Below are 18,608 nucleotides of genomic sequence, written 5' to 3'. Positions count from 1 at the left end.
AACGGACTGAATGTCCTTCTTGTCATATTCGTGATGTTGCTCATCACAGTCGGTACAGGCATCAGAACCACGTCTCCTCGCAGCAGATCTTCATTTGTGTGTGTGTGACGGAGGGATTCCTGCCAGTGTTTTGAATCTTTCACACATAATAAGCTCTTCACAAGTCCTGAGCTGGTCAAAATACCATCATATGTTGGCTACGCTCATACAACAAGCTCATTTAGCCCAGAACAAAGCATTGATTTGGATGTTCAGTATGTTCCGTTGCAAAATATACGTATTAAACGCCAACAAATCAGGTTTTATATATATTAAATATGTTAAAATGCCAATGTGAATGCTAAGCGTTCCAGGACTAAATGTTGTTGTTTTTTGGTCTGGATTAAACGAACCAAGCAAACCAAACTACAAGTGTGAACACACCCTAAGAGAGCCATGTCATGTTGACTGTGTTTGAAATAAATGTAAAGGAAAAAATGCACTCTTGAAGAGGCACGTAGGCCGTGTTTGTTTCCGTAAGGAATATCTGTATGTCTTTGCGCTGTGGTTTGGTTTAATGCATCCATTCTGTTTAGCTTTTCCCTAATGTGGGCGATTTCCTGTATTGTAAAACTTGTCATATGTGTTGCTGTTCAGAGCTCTTGTGTGTGATTAATATGAGTAATATCCCTGAGTGTGTCTCAAACCCCTGCTGAGGGAATCATCTATCATGAATATCACATCCTCCGGTAGAGCTTCTCTACGCCTGCAACATGTTCGAGTTAAACCACACCAGCCTCCTCACTGTAGATTGGGAAACGCCTCATGTATCATTACAGTCTCTCTTTGTGCATCTGGCCGAGTTAGGGTTCCCACGGTCATGGAAAACCTGGGAATGTCAGGGATTCATTATAAATTCTTAAAAAGTCATGGGAATTCCTATAGCATTTTTTTTGTTTCTGGTCATGATCAGTTATAATCAACAAATTGCTCTGTGATTTTTTTTTTTTTTTTTTTGAAAATCCTTATCAAATAATCACAAAGGTCATAGCAAATCATCGTTCAAAAGGTGGAAACACTGTAAGGTCGTACAAAGAGGGATTTATGTTTATCAAACATGCCTGTGTGACTTATATTCTCTGGTCCTGTTGATCCGTCAGCAAGATTGGCTCCATGAATTGTTTCTCACACAAGTGAATTAGTTGTGAACAGAAATAATTCCATTCCTCCACATCGAACAGTGAGAATGCATTTTACAGAGATGTTTTTAATGCAACACAAAGATGACATACGTTTATTTGCACAGGAACAGTAAATGTAGACCATACCGAATCAGTTTTTGATCGTCTTCCACAGCTGGTAGTAAACAACACACACACATTACCATGACAACAGCTAACAACGTTTTAACGGTTCTTTCATTTCATTTATGCAAAATAACTCATATCTAATGCTGTATGTGTTTTATGATTTTCTGGAAATGTCTGTTTGTTTATGTATGTATTTATTGAAATTCTATACATGACAGATTAGTAGTCTTGAAGACACTGTTTTGACTATTTTCTTATTATTGTATTTTGGTTGACAACTTGACAATTTACAATATTCCTGAAACTCACCTTGTTTATTTAATTTCATTGCCAGATAACAACGAGTCATAAAACTGTCATTACTAATTGGAATAAGTAATTACTTCACGACCGCTAAGAAAGTGTGTGCTATATGAGTGTGTGTATGAATGTAATCCAGGCGTACTACATCCGCCATGTTGTCATTATCATGTGACCTACCAGCATCAGTTGCGTCTTACAGGACAGTAAAGTGTCCATCGTATGCACACTTCAGAATCTCACCGGAAGATTTAGGTCATCCGGGGACTTTTTTCCTATTCTTTTATGAGTACTGTGAATTCGGACATTTTTCTTTTGTCACATACTGTTTTTACTACTATATAGCGAAGTGTGCGATTTTGGATTCAGCAAAAGAAACATCTTGGGAATTTTGGCATACTCTTTGCAAAATACTATGCTTTTGGGACACACTGTAATCTCACATTTAGGATGGATAGTTAGGATATTTAGGAAGGATAGTATGGACATTGGGACACAGGATAAGACTGTGAGAATGCATGACATAATAAGAGACATGAACACAAAACAAAACCCTAAACTAATGTTATGCTACCTGTCAAAAGTTTGGAATAATTAAGGCTATACTATAAATAAATAAATAAAAAAGTTTTTGAAGAAGTCTCTTATGCTCACAAAGGCTGCATTTATTAGATTAAAATCCGATAAAAACAGCAATATTGTGAAATATTAATAGTATACATTATTATGTTATGTATTCTGGGGGTTTTTTTAACTAAGAGAAAATTTAAATTACATTTTGAAAAACTATTAAAACAGACAACATTTTATATCAGATTGTAATAATATTTCACAATAAAAAAAAATGGTACTACTGTTTTGATCAAATAAAGTGGCGAGCATAAGAGACTTTTTTATGTCATGATATGATTATATAACTTAATGTTCAGTCCCTCTTGAAAAACCTGATGTTAAATGTCCATTTGGTGCTCGAACCGGCACTGACCTTTAAACACTACACCACACAGCACTCCAGTGTTTGGGGGATCATTTACTTCTAAGTTTTAATGACCTGTCGGAATCATTCCTATACTGTTGAATCTTTTACACTGAAATGTTAAAAATGGAAGCAGCATGAGAAATGAGAGCACACGTTTCTGGCTGCTTTCTAATATTGGATTCAGGGCAGATTATTGTTAGATGAGAGTTATAATCTGTGCACTCCATCTCTGAGTCTGTAGGAAAGTTTAGAAACTTTTTTAGGTCTTTACTGGAGTTAGTGTGTTTCTGTGCTTGTATGTGGGTCAGGTTCTGGCTCCATTGTGGGGAATAAATGTTGAGTTACTTAGAAAAATGTTTAAGTGCAGTAAAGTAGGAATATCATGAAGAAACATCATGAGAAGTTATCCCTGAAAGTACAGGCATTAATGTGCGTGTGTGTGTGTGTGTGTGTGTGTGTGTGTGTGTGTGTGTGTGTGTGTGTGTGTGTGTGTGTGTGTGTGTGTGTGTGTGTGTGTGTGTGTGTGTGTGTGTGTGTGTGTGTGTGTGTGTGTGTGTGTGTGTGTGTGTGTGTGTGTGTGTGTGTGTGTGTGTGTGTGTGTGTTTCAGTTGTGGACGTGGATGGAGGACCTGCAAAAGGAGCTGCTGGAGGACGTTTGTTCGGACTCGGTTGACTCGGTTCAGGAGCTGATAAAGCAGTTTCAGCAGCAGCAGACGGCCACACTGGAGGCCACACTCAACGTCATTAAAGAGGGAGAAGACCTTATGCAACAGCTCAGGTATCAACACGTGCTCAAGTTTACATACTTTTCAAAATCTCAAAAATATTTACATTACACAGACGATATTCACTTGATCTGACACAAATGATCCTGTTCAAATGTTTACACACCCTTGATATTTAAAATGCCAAACATTCCGAAAACCAGACACCGGTGAAACATAAAATGCGATGATGAAATCTTAGCGATTTGTTTTTTTGCTTCACAGCTTTTTTTTATTTTAAGGTGTTCATGTTTCAGTGTAATTATACATTTAAGTACTGAATAATCATAATTATCTACATGCACTTACCATAGGGTTAGGGTTTGGTTTAGAGTTAGTCACATCGCATGTAATTACATGTATTTATAATTTGTAGTTATTACTACAGTAACTACATGGAACATGTAACAAGGACACTGTAAAAAAACAGTGTTACCAAATACTTTTTGGCAACTTAATGGTATATTACAGCAGCAGCTTAGAGGACCATGCTCACCAGCCAAATCTTGACAACTGGAATGTGTTTTTACAGTAAATATACATAATGGAAGTCTAACAGTCACACTCTTAAGAAAAGTCTGAAAAAACAGATATCGGTGTACTATTATCACAGTTATAGACTATGGATGCTCATATTGACCGTTTAACCGTTAACCGAAAGTAAACATTTTGACCGATTAATACTATCAGTTAAACGGTTTAAAAGTAAAAATATATATATATTTTTTTAGCTTTTTTTGTTGTTTGTTTGCTGAATAGTAAAAAAAAATTGTATATAGCCTATATTTGTTAACTGACGGGGTGCGTCGACACGCGCAACCACACGCGCCTAAAGACATGCTTCGCTGAGCAAGCAAAATTAAGCAAGCGAAAAGAAGTAGCTTACTGTGTGGGACCATTTCGACAGAAAGGGCGACAAAGTAACTTGCAAAATATGCTGCCTACGCGGTATTAAAATAAAGCAGGAGTGCAAGTACAATGCAATATCACTTGCAAAGCAAACATCTACAAGCAAATGAAAGGCGCTTTCCGAAGTTGACCACTCTAGCGATACATTATCTCTGTATTCCCGGGACACCTGTGCCATCGGAGACCCAGTTTAATCATGTAGACATGTTACTTTTGCTTAAATAAAAACTAAACAAGCGGTGGATTGAGGTTGGCCAGCTATTTTTATTTGACAAAAAAACGTAGTCTGATGAAAAAAAAAAAAAGTATTTTCAAAGCTTCAAACAGTGTTTTCTTCTTGTCATCTTAATTTGTTAATTTGTAAAAAAAAAAAAAAAAGTTAAAAAAAGTTTAAAAAAGTTACAAAATAATTTTTTAGTGTAGGCCTATTTTAGTTTTTTTATATATATTATTTCATTCTGTTTTTCTCTGTTGTCACTGTCAGAAATGCTGCAGGTGCGTGATCATTTGATGTGGATCCAGGTTCTGTTGTTGATCTGTTCTGCTGCTGTTTGCACGTTAAAATAAACCCGTATTCATTTCTTTTTTTGTCTTTTTAACGGGTCACAGACACTCGTTAATTTTATTTTTATTTAATGCCGATTCAATATTAAAATCTTATCAGTTAACGGTTAATAATCGGATAACGAGCGGCGGTTTTCGGATTAACCGGAATGAGCATCCCTATTATAGACTCTTATTTTGATTTCTGTTTTGTTTTCTTTAGTTCCTGTTTCCCTGCTCTGTTTAGTTTGTTATTGATTATGTCCTCGTTTGTTTCTATGGTTACCTATAATTTGCACCTGTCTTCATTATGTTCGCCTTGTGTTTGTACTCCCTGTTATGTTCACTCCCTTGTCAGTCTCGTTTATGATTTATGTCTATTTGTATCTTCTTCGTGCGTGCTGACTACACATTACATTTATGTTAATATGATGGAATTCTCACTGAATTATGATGCCGTTTAACCCCCATTTTGAATTATGCATTAATTAATTTAATGAAATGTCCATAACCTTAACAGATACTGTCCTGGCACAAAAATGACCAGAACATTGTATGTTTTTCCACTGCTTTTGTTCTTACATTGCAAGTATGCAGGACCGTATAAGTGTTTTAAAATATATGCAGCCATAACACTGTTTTGAAAGTACATCCATAACACTAAATTACATTTGTTGGCTTAATAATACTGGTGTGACTACTTACCAAAGCCATCTGTGTAAAGTTGTATTAAGGCCCACAGAAAATTCCAGAGATTAAAACAATAAGTGTGTGTGTGTTAAAAGTCTGTCATACATCAATTGTAAGTGTACTAGTGTGAACGTGTTTCTAATTTTATTTGACAAACTGGAGTTAAAATTATTACCTGTAATTTACAGAATGCCACAGATGTTTATAAACTTTACCCAGAATATTCCTTTAATATGAGCTAATTGTAATGTTTCTAGACGAACCCTTACTCACACTCTTAACACATTAGTCGTGTGTTTCTCAGAGACTCGGCGATGAGCAGTAATAAGATGCCTCACACGAGCTCTATCGCTCACATCGAGGGCGTCCTACAGCAGCTAGAAGAGGCCCAGGGACACATGGAGGAACTTTTCCACGAGAGGAAGATCAAACTGGACATCTTCCTGCAACTGCGCATCTTTGAGCAGTACACCATCGAGGTGAAGACAGTGTGTTTGCATGCTAGATAGTGTTTCAATCATTTTCTCAATAGAGATTTTTTAAAAATCAGTTCTTGACCTTGAATGATGAGATGAATTTTAAAATGTCATGATCTCATTGTTCCTCATAAATGACTGACGTGATTGATTTATAACTGCTGTGAGAATGTCATCAGGTGTTGAACTATCCTTCCTGTCCTGCAGGTAACAGCAGAGTTAGACGCGTGGAATGAGGACCTGGTTCGACAGGTGAACGACTTTAGCGCAGAAGAACCCAGTCTGGCCGAACAGAGACTCCAGCGGCACGCAGAGAGAAAGCTGGCCATGAACAACATGACCTATGAGGTTATGCAGCAGGGTCAAGACCTGCATCAGTACATCATGGAGGTCCAAGCCTCAGGTGAGAGAGAGAGAGAGAGAGAGGGAGGAAGATGAAAAAGAGTACAGGTGTTTTCACACTGACAGAGATGAAATCGCTGGTGGTCACAAGTTGTTGTACTCTTGGTATCTCCAGGTTCTCGCCCACAGTCTGTTCACTGACTGCCTGATGCATATTGCACTCAAAAAAATGACCAGGGGCTGCAAAAATCCTCTTAGGGACCGTTCGGTATTTATGGAATGGGCCACCGGATGAAAATAGGGGAGGGTCATGCCTTTTTATTCTTTGTTGAGGGGAGGGTCATCCAACTTTTTTTTAGTCTAGGGGGAGGGTCACCCAACTTTTGTATTCATGAAAACAACAAACTTTCAAAGTGGCTTGTTTTGTGCATATTTTTCCATGTAGCTCTCTCAGTCTCGGTCCCCCCATAGCTAGCAGATGGGTCTGACCCAACAAAAATCAGACGCGAAAGATGGAAAGATCAAGTCCAGTTTGGCGCTGTTTGACAGTGTGCACGCGCTCAGAAAAAGTGCATCATGTCAGAACAGAACGCCAATGAAATGTTTACCACGAGCAATAAACTTTTGTGATTGCGAATCACAAGCAGTGTCCTGCTGTGACTCTACCGCTGCATGTGATATGTAGCCTACGTCGAGTTTGGGACTGAGGCGCCAGAACTGCAGTTGATAGAATGTGCGCTGTAGCACGATAGGCTACCATATTTCTTCAAAAGCAGATCGTGGAGATATTACATCATCCACGATCAAAAATTGTGATATCGCATAAGCACAAGTATAAAACGACTGTTAGGCTATCATGTCTGAAAACAAACACAAATGACGCGTGCTACATTGGGGCTGTTTACACCTGGCCACTTCATGCGTTTTCTCAGATCGGATAGCTGTCTGATTTATCAAAACGATTCCATTTACACCTGGTGTGGTCGCATAAATGCGTTTTTGCAAAACGGATTTAAATCCTATCTTCAATTCTTCAAATAGTTTGCACGTTGGCTCATCTGCAGTGATGCGTGTTGCAGTAGCGTCGTCATGTCTGGCTATAACATGACATATAGGCTAGCCTATAACACGCTCTCAGGTTTATTTTTTATTTTATTGCATTTTTTGGGAGGAGTACAATTTACATATGTGGTTTCCACAACCAGATGCATTTACACATGTCCAGTTTTGTCGGGAATGTGACCCAGACCTCCCCTGAAGTGGTTTGAGCGACCGGATTCAAATCCGTCTCGAATGCGTTTCGGAGGGCATTTATACCTGGTCTTTTCACGATCGGATAGCTATCCCATCACAGAACACGCATGAAGTGGCCAGGTGTAAACAGCCCCTTATTCATCGCAAGACAGAGGCGAACCAACACTGAGTGGGGGCCCCAGGCAAAATTAACCAATGAGGACCTTTATTTTATTTTATATAGCCTAGGCTATGTTTTATATATAATATATGATTTTTTTGTTAATATATCTTCATTAGATATATTATTATACACAATTCAAAAAGTAGTAAACACAGAACATCTAACAGAACATTTTAACAACCTTATGTGCTCATTTTTTTAATTAACGAAATGTCAATCTTTATAACAGAAGATACAACACAATACAACAATCTTCAAGATACAGTAAATCAGATGTGAAAACAGATCTTCCTTAAAAGAACAGAGAACAGTCACCTTAAAACAGTCATTTGCGAGGAGGAACAAGTCATGCTAAATAGAATTATAGTTAGCATCTTAACTTGTTCTATTATTTTATTAGTTCATTAACTAGCCTAATTGTTAACTCAAAAAAATTTAATGTAAAGAGCTGGATACTTACTAATTAAATAATGTCAAATATAGTAAATGTATTGTTGCCATATACATATTTGTCGCTCGCAAGTTAATTTCTGCTTAAATACTGCATGGGATATAGCCCATTCTGCGCTCAAGCGCATGTATAATCTTGATGCAAAAGCAGGCTAATGATAATAAATAATATATATGTAAAAATAACGATGCATTTTAATTGTTTATTAATAAACTCTTTTTTTCTAAATCAGTGTCCGCTGCAAACATGTCTCCATACATCTCCGCTGTAAAGTGCGCCTTTAAGAGAAATGCATCTTATACTATACGGATTACATAATCAAATGATATTTGCTTTCGATTTGATTTTTTTCGTTTAAAATTGGACATATCAAGCTTTATATAGATATTTTTTCATATATTTGAGGCTAGTATGCTATATAGCCTACGATATGTTTTTTTTTTTTTTGACGCACTACAGTTCACGGAGACCATGAAAGCGCGCCCTGATTGTTTTATTTTATTTTACGAAAGCAAAACGTTTTCTTGTTATTGTGAGTTTACACAAATAAAAGTATTGCGACTGATGCATTATTATTTTCTGTATGGCCAGAAATATAGTATTTTAAGTTGTTTCCACTGTTGATAGGAAAATGCAAATCGCATCGGCGCCTCCATGTCATGCAGTGCGCGGCGCGCTACACACTCCGCACACACACTTGGTTATGCGCCTAAGAACAGCGAACAATTGTCTAGGTTAACGTTAGCGTGGATAATCCTCATGTTTAACAAATCAAATCATGCAGTTTCTATCTATCGCGAGTCAGCGCTGCGCCAGTTTGAAAAAGGCGGGTGTGCAGGAGTCTTTTAATGAACGTTTGGTGTAGAGGCATAGAGATATCTGAACATCTTTGCCAAGCGCAAACCAGTACAGAAGTAATCAATAAATGATCGGGGAGGGTCATGCCTTTTTTCACAATCATTTCGGAGGGTCATAGAAAAATGTATTGGTGGCGAAGGGAGGGTCAAGTCTTTTTTGACTATAGATCTCAAAACTCCTCCGGTGGCCCCTTAAATAAATAACGAACAGTCCCTTAAGAAAGAAGTTTAAAAAACTCCAATAAGTCCTAAATGCGATTCTAGAAAAAATATTAAAGTGCTCCTATTTAAAAGGTTCCTATTTTTGGCCCCGTTTGGTTATTTGGTTATTTTTTAAAACGTAGACATTTCCCTTCGTTTGTGCCCTTCGTTTACACGCAAACGGAGAATTCTCCTCTGAAAATGATTCTTTCTAAAAACTCCGGCCAGAGTGGAGATTTTGGAAAACTTCGTTTGCACGTTTGCATTTAAACGGAGAAAAACTGAGTTTTAGGCAGCCGCCGTCACAGTATGAGACTATTTTCGGGATTCTGATTGGCTAACGTGGGCTTGAGCTTCTCGTTACACTGCCACCTACAGGTTTGGCATGCTCTAGACGGCATATACACGGGTTCGTGTAAACGAACACTTTTCTGAAAACTGACAGGTGTGCACGATGTTATTTTTGAAAACGGAGAGGGGTGAAATGTCCGTTTATGAAAAAAGCCATTCACGTGTAAACGTAGCCTTTGTCTCTTACAATAGGTTTACATGCATCCAAAGTAAAAAAACGACTCAAAGAGTCTGAAAACCGGTTAGTTTGAAGATTCTGTCTCTCTAAACCCGCTTTTCCACGACCCCACTGTGCTCTGATTGGTCAGAAGGCCTAGTCTATTGTGATTGGTCGACTGCTTACAAGTGCGTGTTGCAAACCAAACATCCATTACAATATCTGAATTTCTGCTCCAGAGGCTTCCTCAGGCTTCAAAGTGGATTTGCAGTGCTGAAAACAGCGTCTTCTCGACATGTGAACAACACAAACAAAACTCTTCCAGGACTCAGCTACAACCACAGTGTAGACGCTGTTCGCGTGCAGCCAATGAAGACCATAGTTTGGAATTATGCAAATCTGTCACATTGTTTTGTAGGAAAGGAACAGGAAGTAAGACTGGAATTGCTGACGACTCGTTACAGAAGTTCAGAATCTAGTCTTTGTTTAGGAGACAATGACTATTTTTCTTGCACTTTGATCTTTAAAACTTTTCAGACCTTTTACATTCACAAACAGCAGTATTGCACGATGCATGAAAAGTAATATTCGAAAAAGTATAATAGGGGCAATTCTCAAATTCTTCAATTCTCAAAAAAATTATTAAGTAGAAAATGAAAGTATTTGGTGTTAAATCTGTTATTATGGCAGTCCTCGATGATCAACTCAATAAAAAAACACCTCGAAGGGCATCTTTATGGGCTGCCTGCACAATAATAATCATAATAAGCATGAACACTATTATCTCTGCAACTGGCTTGATGGGAGTTCAGAACTCTGAAAAATCACTTTTTTTTGTATGCGTCATAGTTATTTTTAAAGAGACTGTCTCAAAGTGTCCTGTATCTGTGTGTGTGAGTGTGTGCGCACTATAGAGTGAACACGTCTAAATGATATTTATCATTGTGAGAGGCTAAGAGAGATCTCTTGATCAGTCATCAACGGTCTCATGACAATTATTTGGCAAACGTTTTTTGTGAATTGGTTGCGAAATTATGATTTCGTACAATTCATACAATCTAATTTGTATGTTTCTACTGTTTCTGCTGGTGATTAGTTTACCTTCATGGTAACGTTTTACCTACAAATCGTACGCTTTTGTACATGTCAGATCATGCAAGTTAATGCAAACTCGCACAATACTCATTCGGTTCTCACAAATTCTCATGAGATCTGGTTGGATTTAATAGAGGAATAGATGCAGAGATACAGAGAGAGGAGAGAAGAAGTGTCAGGTGACAGCGTGTCAATAATATATGGCAGTCTTCAGAGACACAGCAATATGGACCAATGGGTATCCGACTCCGCTGTGCTGTGATCTCCGGTCCGCAGTCACATGGGCTGTATATAAAGAACTGAGTAAAAACAATCAAGCCTAAACACTCAGTTCTTATGTCACCCATCTCTTCAACTGTCGGTGTCTTCAACACACATTACTCTTCCTCTCTGCTTTTATCTTCATATCGCCCCAATGTCCAGCTCTGTGCCTCACAGATATTTTTAACACTGGAAACAGACTTCCTCTCCTCAAACTGCTGACCCAACTCTCACCCCCCTCTCTCTCACATATGGGTCTTGGCTGAGGACACTCTTCTGTTCGAGGTTTGGACACCGTCTGTTCCAGACATTACTGTGACCATCTCTCACACATGCCTGCGTGTCCGATGGAGGGGTGTGTGTGATTTTGCTGGGACAACATAGAAAATGACTAAATTAAGCTTTACTAGATGGTTTATTAACATATCACTGTGCTTTATTTATTTAGTTATTACTTTAGTTTAGTTAAATAAACCTCGCAGTTTTATATTTTAGCTCTAATTAGTTAATTAACTGACAAAATTAATTTATTTAGATTATTCTTTCAGTGAACTAGCTAAAAACACCAATTAACCTATTATGGGATATATTTCACCCCAAAATCTAAAGAAAAAAAAATTTTTGGAAAAAAGAGAAGATTCTTTTTTTCATTATTTTCTCGGCAGTTTTTCACTTTTAACTAATTTAATAATGTTTCTTTCATTCCCTGATACACTTGATTCTGACTGGTTTGTTGTTGTTGTTTTTTTGTGTAATGATGCTAAATTGTTTAATTGATATTTTGTTCCTGGTTACACTCTAAAAAATGCTGGGTTGTTTCAACCCAATTTTGGGTCAAATATGGACAAACCCAGCCGTTGGGTTAAATTTTTAAATTACATTTTTAAACCAATGGTTGGGGTTTGTCCATATTTGACCCAAAATTGGGTTGAAACAACCCAGCATTTTTTAGAGTGTATACTCCCCATCACTTCACACATGTTGGGCTTTATTTTGCTGACTGTAAATGACCCTTTACTTAAACTGCCCTTGAATGAAGATCTATGATTAGCCTATAGTAAATCAGGTTGAGGAAAGTAAGAGCGTTCTGTAGATGCTGAGGATTTGAACTAGCTGTCATACTGCCACCCAGTGGTGTTGAGCTGTGAACATGTTCTCTCAGACGATATAGATACTGTAGATTCAGCAGGAGTATAAACAGAAGTGTGTATTTGTGTGTAATATGCAGGTATTGAGTTGACCGGTGAGAAGGAGGTGGATCTGGCCACTCAGGTTCAGGAGTTGTTGGAGTTTCTTCATGAGAAACAGCACGAGCTGGACTTGAGTGCTGAACACACACAGAAACACCTGGAGCAGGTTGTGCAGCTGCGCCACCTACAGGCTGAGGTTAAACAGGTAAAACACACTCTCTTGCATATACTGCATACCTGCTTATCTATCTCAGGGACAGTGAAACTTCATCAATGAAAATGTATTCTTGCTGTCTGGCTGTCTTTTGTTTTCTTCATATTCTTACTGTGGTATTTGGGATAAAGAGCAATCAGATATTAGCTGTTTAGAAGCACAGCTGCAAATTATATCCCAAAAATATATATATTTTTAGCACACTTTCCATACTGTATAGTGTTTGCCATCCTTGACCTTGGAGTACTCTGACACGGCACATGTTGTACTGTATGTGTTCCTGATTCAATTCATCAGCTGATTGGTAGAGACTCTAAGACCTGAAATAAGTGTTTAATGAACTGTTTACAGCTGGTATTAAGATGAGTTTTGGTCGATCGGATCACAAGTGGATGACGCTAAATACAGGTGTAAACGGGTCTAAAACCATTTGAGCTTGTCCACTTTCAACTACTTCCAGAGGTTGACGAAAACCCATTTGACCGGATTGCTTTCGTAGTGTAAACTCTCATGAGGTTGATTGTGTTCAAATAGACACAAAACACTGTCTACTCTCCGTCTACTGATCTAATGAGTGAACATTATTAAGGGAAGAGCTCTAGCCAGATGGGATTTAAACTTTTTCGGCTAAAGACCCAAGTTTGGTTTGAAGATGAAAAACGCACCAAGCACAATGTTCTCGCCATTCCTGATTTCTAACACACACTCACAGCGTTCGGCTGGTCTTAAGCAGAAACAAAAGCTGATGATCTCTGTGTTTTCCGTTGTCTCCGGTTGAGTTTCTATGTAAATTACACAAGCTTATTTTGTCCATTAGATTGAAAGATCTAAAAAAAAACATACATTTACCCGCCCATAGACCCACCCCTCGAAGAAATCAGGACATAAGTGTTTGAAAGTGGACAAAAGAGACGGATTACAACACCAGGTGTAAACGGGAATGTGTCTCCCTCGTCTACTTGTGATCCGATCGACCAAAACGCATCTTAATACCAGCTGTAAACAGGCTCTTAGAAACATCCAAAATGTGTGCTATTGGGGCATCTCCAGGACCAAGGTTGACCACTTACCCATAATACCACACTTTCAGAGGACTCACCCTCATTGGTCCAGTTGTTACAGATGACAAAATACTGGACACCGTAGGTTGCTCGTCTGTATGAAGCAAAAGAGTGTTGTATCTCACGCTCTTGATATACCACAGTCCTGAGCTCTACACACTCTAGTCTCGTGTGTCTCTCTCTTGTCTCTGTCACTGGCACTTCCTCTGATTGATAATCAATGGAGAGAGATGCAAGCGGCTGTGATGGCTGATTCAGTGTGTCTCTCAGAGCTAATCTCATTCAGAGCGTAAGTGAGGGCCAAAGTGCTGTCGCCAGGGACGGCCCTAAAGTGTCAGCCGCTACAAGCGCTAATGGAGAGAAATGAGCCGAGGGAGTCTCCTCAGGATAGCACTAGGGTCAATATTCAGATCAGTTTGACAGCTACTGTATATCAGTTTGGTATTTCATGCAGATGATTCCTGGATTTTATTGCAAACATCAAAATACATCTAGGGGATAAATGACTATAGCGCCCGACGCAAATTTAAAATGGCTTGGTCTGAAGTCGCTTTTTCACAAGGGTGCCATTCAAACTCATCTTTTATAGCAACTTAAGTGTCTTTTATAGTATATTATTTTTGTGATAAGTATTCTTTTTAGTATACTAAAGTCAAGTGTACTACTTTTACACAAGGTGGTTAGATAGATGTATTGAATAAGGTTATATCGATACTGTGTGTTTCAGAGCTAAAGAAGCTTTTGTTGTATTTGTTGTTGTTTAGATCCTGGGTTGGATTCGTAACGGCGAGTCTATGTTGGATGCCAGTATGGTGAACGCAAGCTCACTGTCAGAGGCTGAACAACTACAGAGAGAACATGAACAGTTCCAGCTGGCGATAGAGGTAAACACACAACACAGGCTCTAGTCAATTCATCTTGAACTTGTGTTTTTTGTTGGATCACGCAGGTTTGATCAGGATGTTCTTATCCACTATGTGTCTAGACACCGATTCATTTGCTCCATCTAGTGTTCATTTTGTCAAAAAAAAAAAATCCTGTGTTAAATGCACTTTTAAGTTTTTGTAATATGTAGTCAACCTTGCTCTGTTTTTGTTTAGTCATGTTTTAGTCGACAATCCCCCGGTTTCAAAGGCTTAAAGCCGAGTCCCAGACTAAAATGCATGTTTGAGCTGTTTTAACTGAAAGCATTTTGCACTGACATATCTTAAATTATGTCAGTGCCGTTGTTTTGACGTTTAAACTAAGGCCTAATCCTGGCTCAATCTAAACCCTGTCTGTGAAACCAGGCCTAAATCTTTGGCCATTTCTAGTCTAGTTGTGTCACATTTTCGCCATACTGCATAATGGTTAAACTGATAATCACTATTATTTTGCTCAAAATTACAATCACTATGATCGTCATTTGAGACATTTATTTGTACATTTCTTCAGAATTATTGCAATTTCACCTATAAGCATAAATCAAGAGAATGTCAAATCGTATGCATGGTGTATTTCACCACATAGTTTCCTGATTTATTATAGGCTACATTTATCGAATAAATTAACACACTCGCTAATAAAATAATAATGCAACATGAAATGGTGTATTAAGTCCCGAAACATGGCGCTAAAGCTTAAAACTACTTACCTCGAGCTCCATTTGCAAAATTGGCATATCAAGTTTTCATGGCCTCTTTTCCCAAGCCATGACCGCGACCAAAGTGTGATTAATCTCTATTTGTTTTACACTAGCGCATGCTGATGATGTTTTATTCTTCTACACTAATTGCGTTGTAGCCTAAGATTCAATAGGTGTCATCATCGCTCAGTCTACACACATGTCGTACCCAAGTTTATCAGATCCATGTCGTACAGTGTGATTTGCAATGATCTTATAGGATTTCCGAAATCACACAGTTTATAGCAGGCATACGAGACGCTTACATCAATCTGTAATATCTTGTCTGCTCTTTTTTTAACAAAAATAAAGAGAGATTTTGGTAAAGTTTTGCTAATCTTTTTTCGTCAATGAGATTGCGATTTGAAATAGTCAATTATATGATCATCGTCGCATCTTAGTCATATAATTTTTTTTTTTTTTTTTTTTTAAGTCTCCCAATCAACCTAAATTCATCCTAATTCACACACCTCTCTGGTCTCTCTTCACTTTTAGTCAAAGACAGACATGCGCTTCCTTCTCTTTGCTGTCAGCATACATGTTAACACTTCTAGATGTGTGGAAGTGATCACTCTGAGAATATTCCAAACAGATCCAACAGAACTGTTCATTCATAAAAATGCACACAGGGATCTTAACATTCTCCTGAAGGGTTTATGACCCACAGACTCCTTCCCGGTGGAGCTGCTCCACTGTTTTTACTGCAATTCACAGCTTTTTCTTTTGAGTGCACTAGGTAACCTCAGCGCAGTATATTTAAGGACCAGATTCTGACAAATAATACTTATTCTCAATACAATTTTAGCGTTAAGGTATTTTTTGAGGAAAGTGAAGCAATGGAATTAAATGTGCTGTTTGCTATGAGCCTCTACTCTTAGTACAGTAGTCATGTCATTTATCACAGGATTTGGGATCAGACTCTGTTTCCTGCTTTGGACAAGGCTCTACCTGCTCGACTCTGCTCGTAAATGTCTGTCGCTGACTATTAAAGTTAGATTTATTTTTTCCTTCATCATGACAATGCCAGCAGATAGAAAACAGACCCGTGTTTGGCTGTAGAAACCCTCAAGCTGTCAGCAGTCTGGGGTGGGAGGGCTGCTCGGTAATGTCCTGTTAAAGATGTTCAAATGATCTTCTCTAATAGATGTTTACTTTTAATGATCTGTCTCTTTTAATGTGTGTGATTTAAGAGTTTGTTAAATTAAAGGCAGGGGTAACCTCCTTTTTGTAGAACATGTAGAATTATTGGCTGTTCAAAATGGAATTTACTACGTATGCACTGTATACTAGTTTAAAAAATAGATTGTGCACTGTGATTTGTTGTACACTGTTGTCACATGACCACTATCCTTACATAAAGTTTTGCAATTAGCAGTGGTGGATGAGGTCCACAAATCAAGTACTTCAGTAAAAGTACAGAACAAAAGTACATTATGCTTTGGAATGACTTAAAGGGATAGTTTACCCAAAAGCTACACTACTTCTGATGCCATAAGTTGCGCTTTATGGCGTAAGTAGACTGCGTATGGGCGTTTGGCCGGAAGCTAGAATTTTACTTTGTAACGTGTTAAATATGGATATTTTTCTTACACAAACTCATCACTTCGCTTCAGAAGGCCTTTTTTGACCTCCCGGAGCAGTGTGGAGCACTTTTATGATGGATAGATGCACTTTTATGATGGAAAGAGGCACTTTTATGATGGATAGATGCACTTTTATGATGGAAAGATGCACTTTTATGATGGATAGATGCAATTTTATGATGGATATATGCACTTTATGATGGATAGAAGCACTTTTATGATGGATAGATGCACTTTTATGATGGATAGATGCACTTTTATGATGGATAGATGAACTTTTATGATGAGTAGATGCACTTTTATGATGGATAGATGCACTTTTATGATGGATATAGATGCACTTTTATGATGGATAGATGCACTTTTATGATGGATAGATGCACTTTTATGATGGATAGATGCACTTTTATGATGGAAAGAGGCACTTTTATCATGGATAGATGCACTTTTATGATGGATAGATGCACTTTTATGATGGATAGATGCACTTTTATGATGGATAGATGCACTTTTATGATGGAAAGAGGCACTTTTATGATGGATAGATGCACTTTTATGATGGATAGATGCACTTTTATGATGGAAAGAGGCACTTTTATGATGGATAGATGCACTTTTATGATGGATAGATGCACTTTTATGATGGATAGATGCACTTTTATCATGGATAGTGCACTTTTATGATGGATAGATGCACTTTTATGATGGATAGATGCACTTTTATGATGGATAGATACACTTTTATGATGGATAGATGGATAGATGCACTTTTATGATGGATAGATGCACTTTTATGATGGATAGATGCACTTTTATGATGGATAGATGCACTTTTATGATGGAAAGAGGCACTTTTATGATGGATAGATGCACTTTTATGATGGAAAGAGGCACTTTTATGATGGATAGATGCACTTTTATGATGGAAAGAGGCACTTTTATGATGGATAGATGCACTTTTATGATGGAAAGATGCACTTTTATGATGCATAGATGCACTTTTATGATGGAAAGAGGCACTTTTATGATGGATAGATGCACTTTTATGATGGATAGTGCACTTTTATGGACTTCAAAACAGAAGCAGCCATTCACTGCCATTATAAAGCTTGGAAGAGCCAGGACATTTTTTTATGTAACTCTGATTATATTCGTCTGAAAGAAGAATGTCATACTGTATACACCTAGGATAACTTGAGGGTGAATAAATCATGGGCTAATTTTCATGTTTGGGTGAACTATCCCTTTAAAAGTAAAAGTTTGACAAAATATAACTATTGTGATACAGGACGGATACTGGAGAGAGAAAAATATATGATAGTTGTTAGGTACGGTAGTGTCATACCGAAGATAGATTGTTTTTGTCATCCTCCGATCTAAGCAGTTTGTTCTCTCTCTCACTCTTTCTCTCCCTGCAGTCTTTGTTCCACGCTAACTCTCTCCAGAAGACCCATCAGAGCGCACTCCAGGTGCAGCAGAAGGCTGAGATCCTGTTACAGGCGGGACACTTCGACCCCGAGGCCATCCGCAGCTGTGCTGAGAAGGTGGCTGTGCACTGGCAGCAGCTCATGCTGAAGATGGAGGACAGACTCAAGCTGGTTAATGCCTCCGTGGCCTTCTACAAGACATCAGAACAGGTGCTGAGAGACACTCGATAAGATGACCCTTTTGGGCAGTGTCTGATACAACCCAAGACAGTCAGGTGTCCTAGGATTAGTTTTAATGGGACATTACCCTTTTGAAAAAGAAGCTTGTTTAATTGGATTGAATGTGATCTTCCAATTTTAAAAGTATATAACTGTACTTGCAGATAAT

At 38.1% G+C, this 18,608-nt stretch overlaps 1 protein-coding gene across 2 annotated transcripts in view; it reads left to right on the top strand.

Annotated features, from left to right (window-relative positions):
- Positions 1-18,608, top strand: part of kalrna (kalirin RhoGEF kinase a) — a 277,075-nt gene that overhangs the window by 164,479 nt on the left and 93,988 nt on the right. For both annotated transcript variants that reach the window (XM_079619850.1, XM_079619849.1), the window contains exons 12-17: positions 3,177-3,346; positions 5,779-5,953; positions 6,158-6,353; positions 12,311-12,477; positions 14,312-14,431; positions 18,212-18,430. In XM_079619850.1, coding sequence (XP_079475976.1) covers positions 3,177-3,346; positions 5,779-5,953; positions 6,158-6,353; positions 12,311-12,477; positions 14,312-14,431; positions 18,212-18,430 — 1,047 coding nt within the window. The remainder of the gene's footprint in view (positions 1-3,176; positions 3,347-5,778; positions 5,954-6,157; positions 6,354-12,310; positions 12,478-14,311; positions 14,432-18,211; positions 18,431-18,608) is intronic.

The sequence above is a fragment of the Phoxinus phoxinus genome, assembly GCF_949152265.1.
Source record: "Phoxinus phoxinus genome assembly, chromosome: 7".
Lineage (NCBI taxonomy): Eukaryota > Metazoa > Chordata > Actinopteri > Cypriniformes > Leuciscidae > Phoxinus > Phoxinus phoxinus.
Note: the sequence above shows the minus strand (reverse complement) of the source record. Positions and strands in the feature narration are given on the sequence as shown.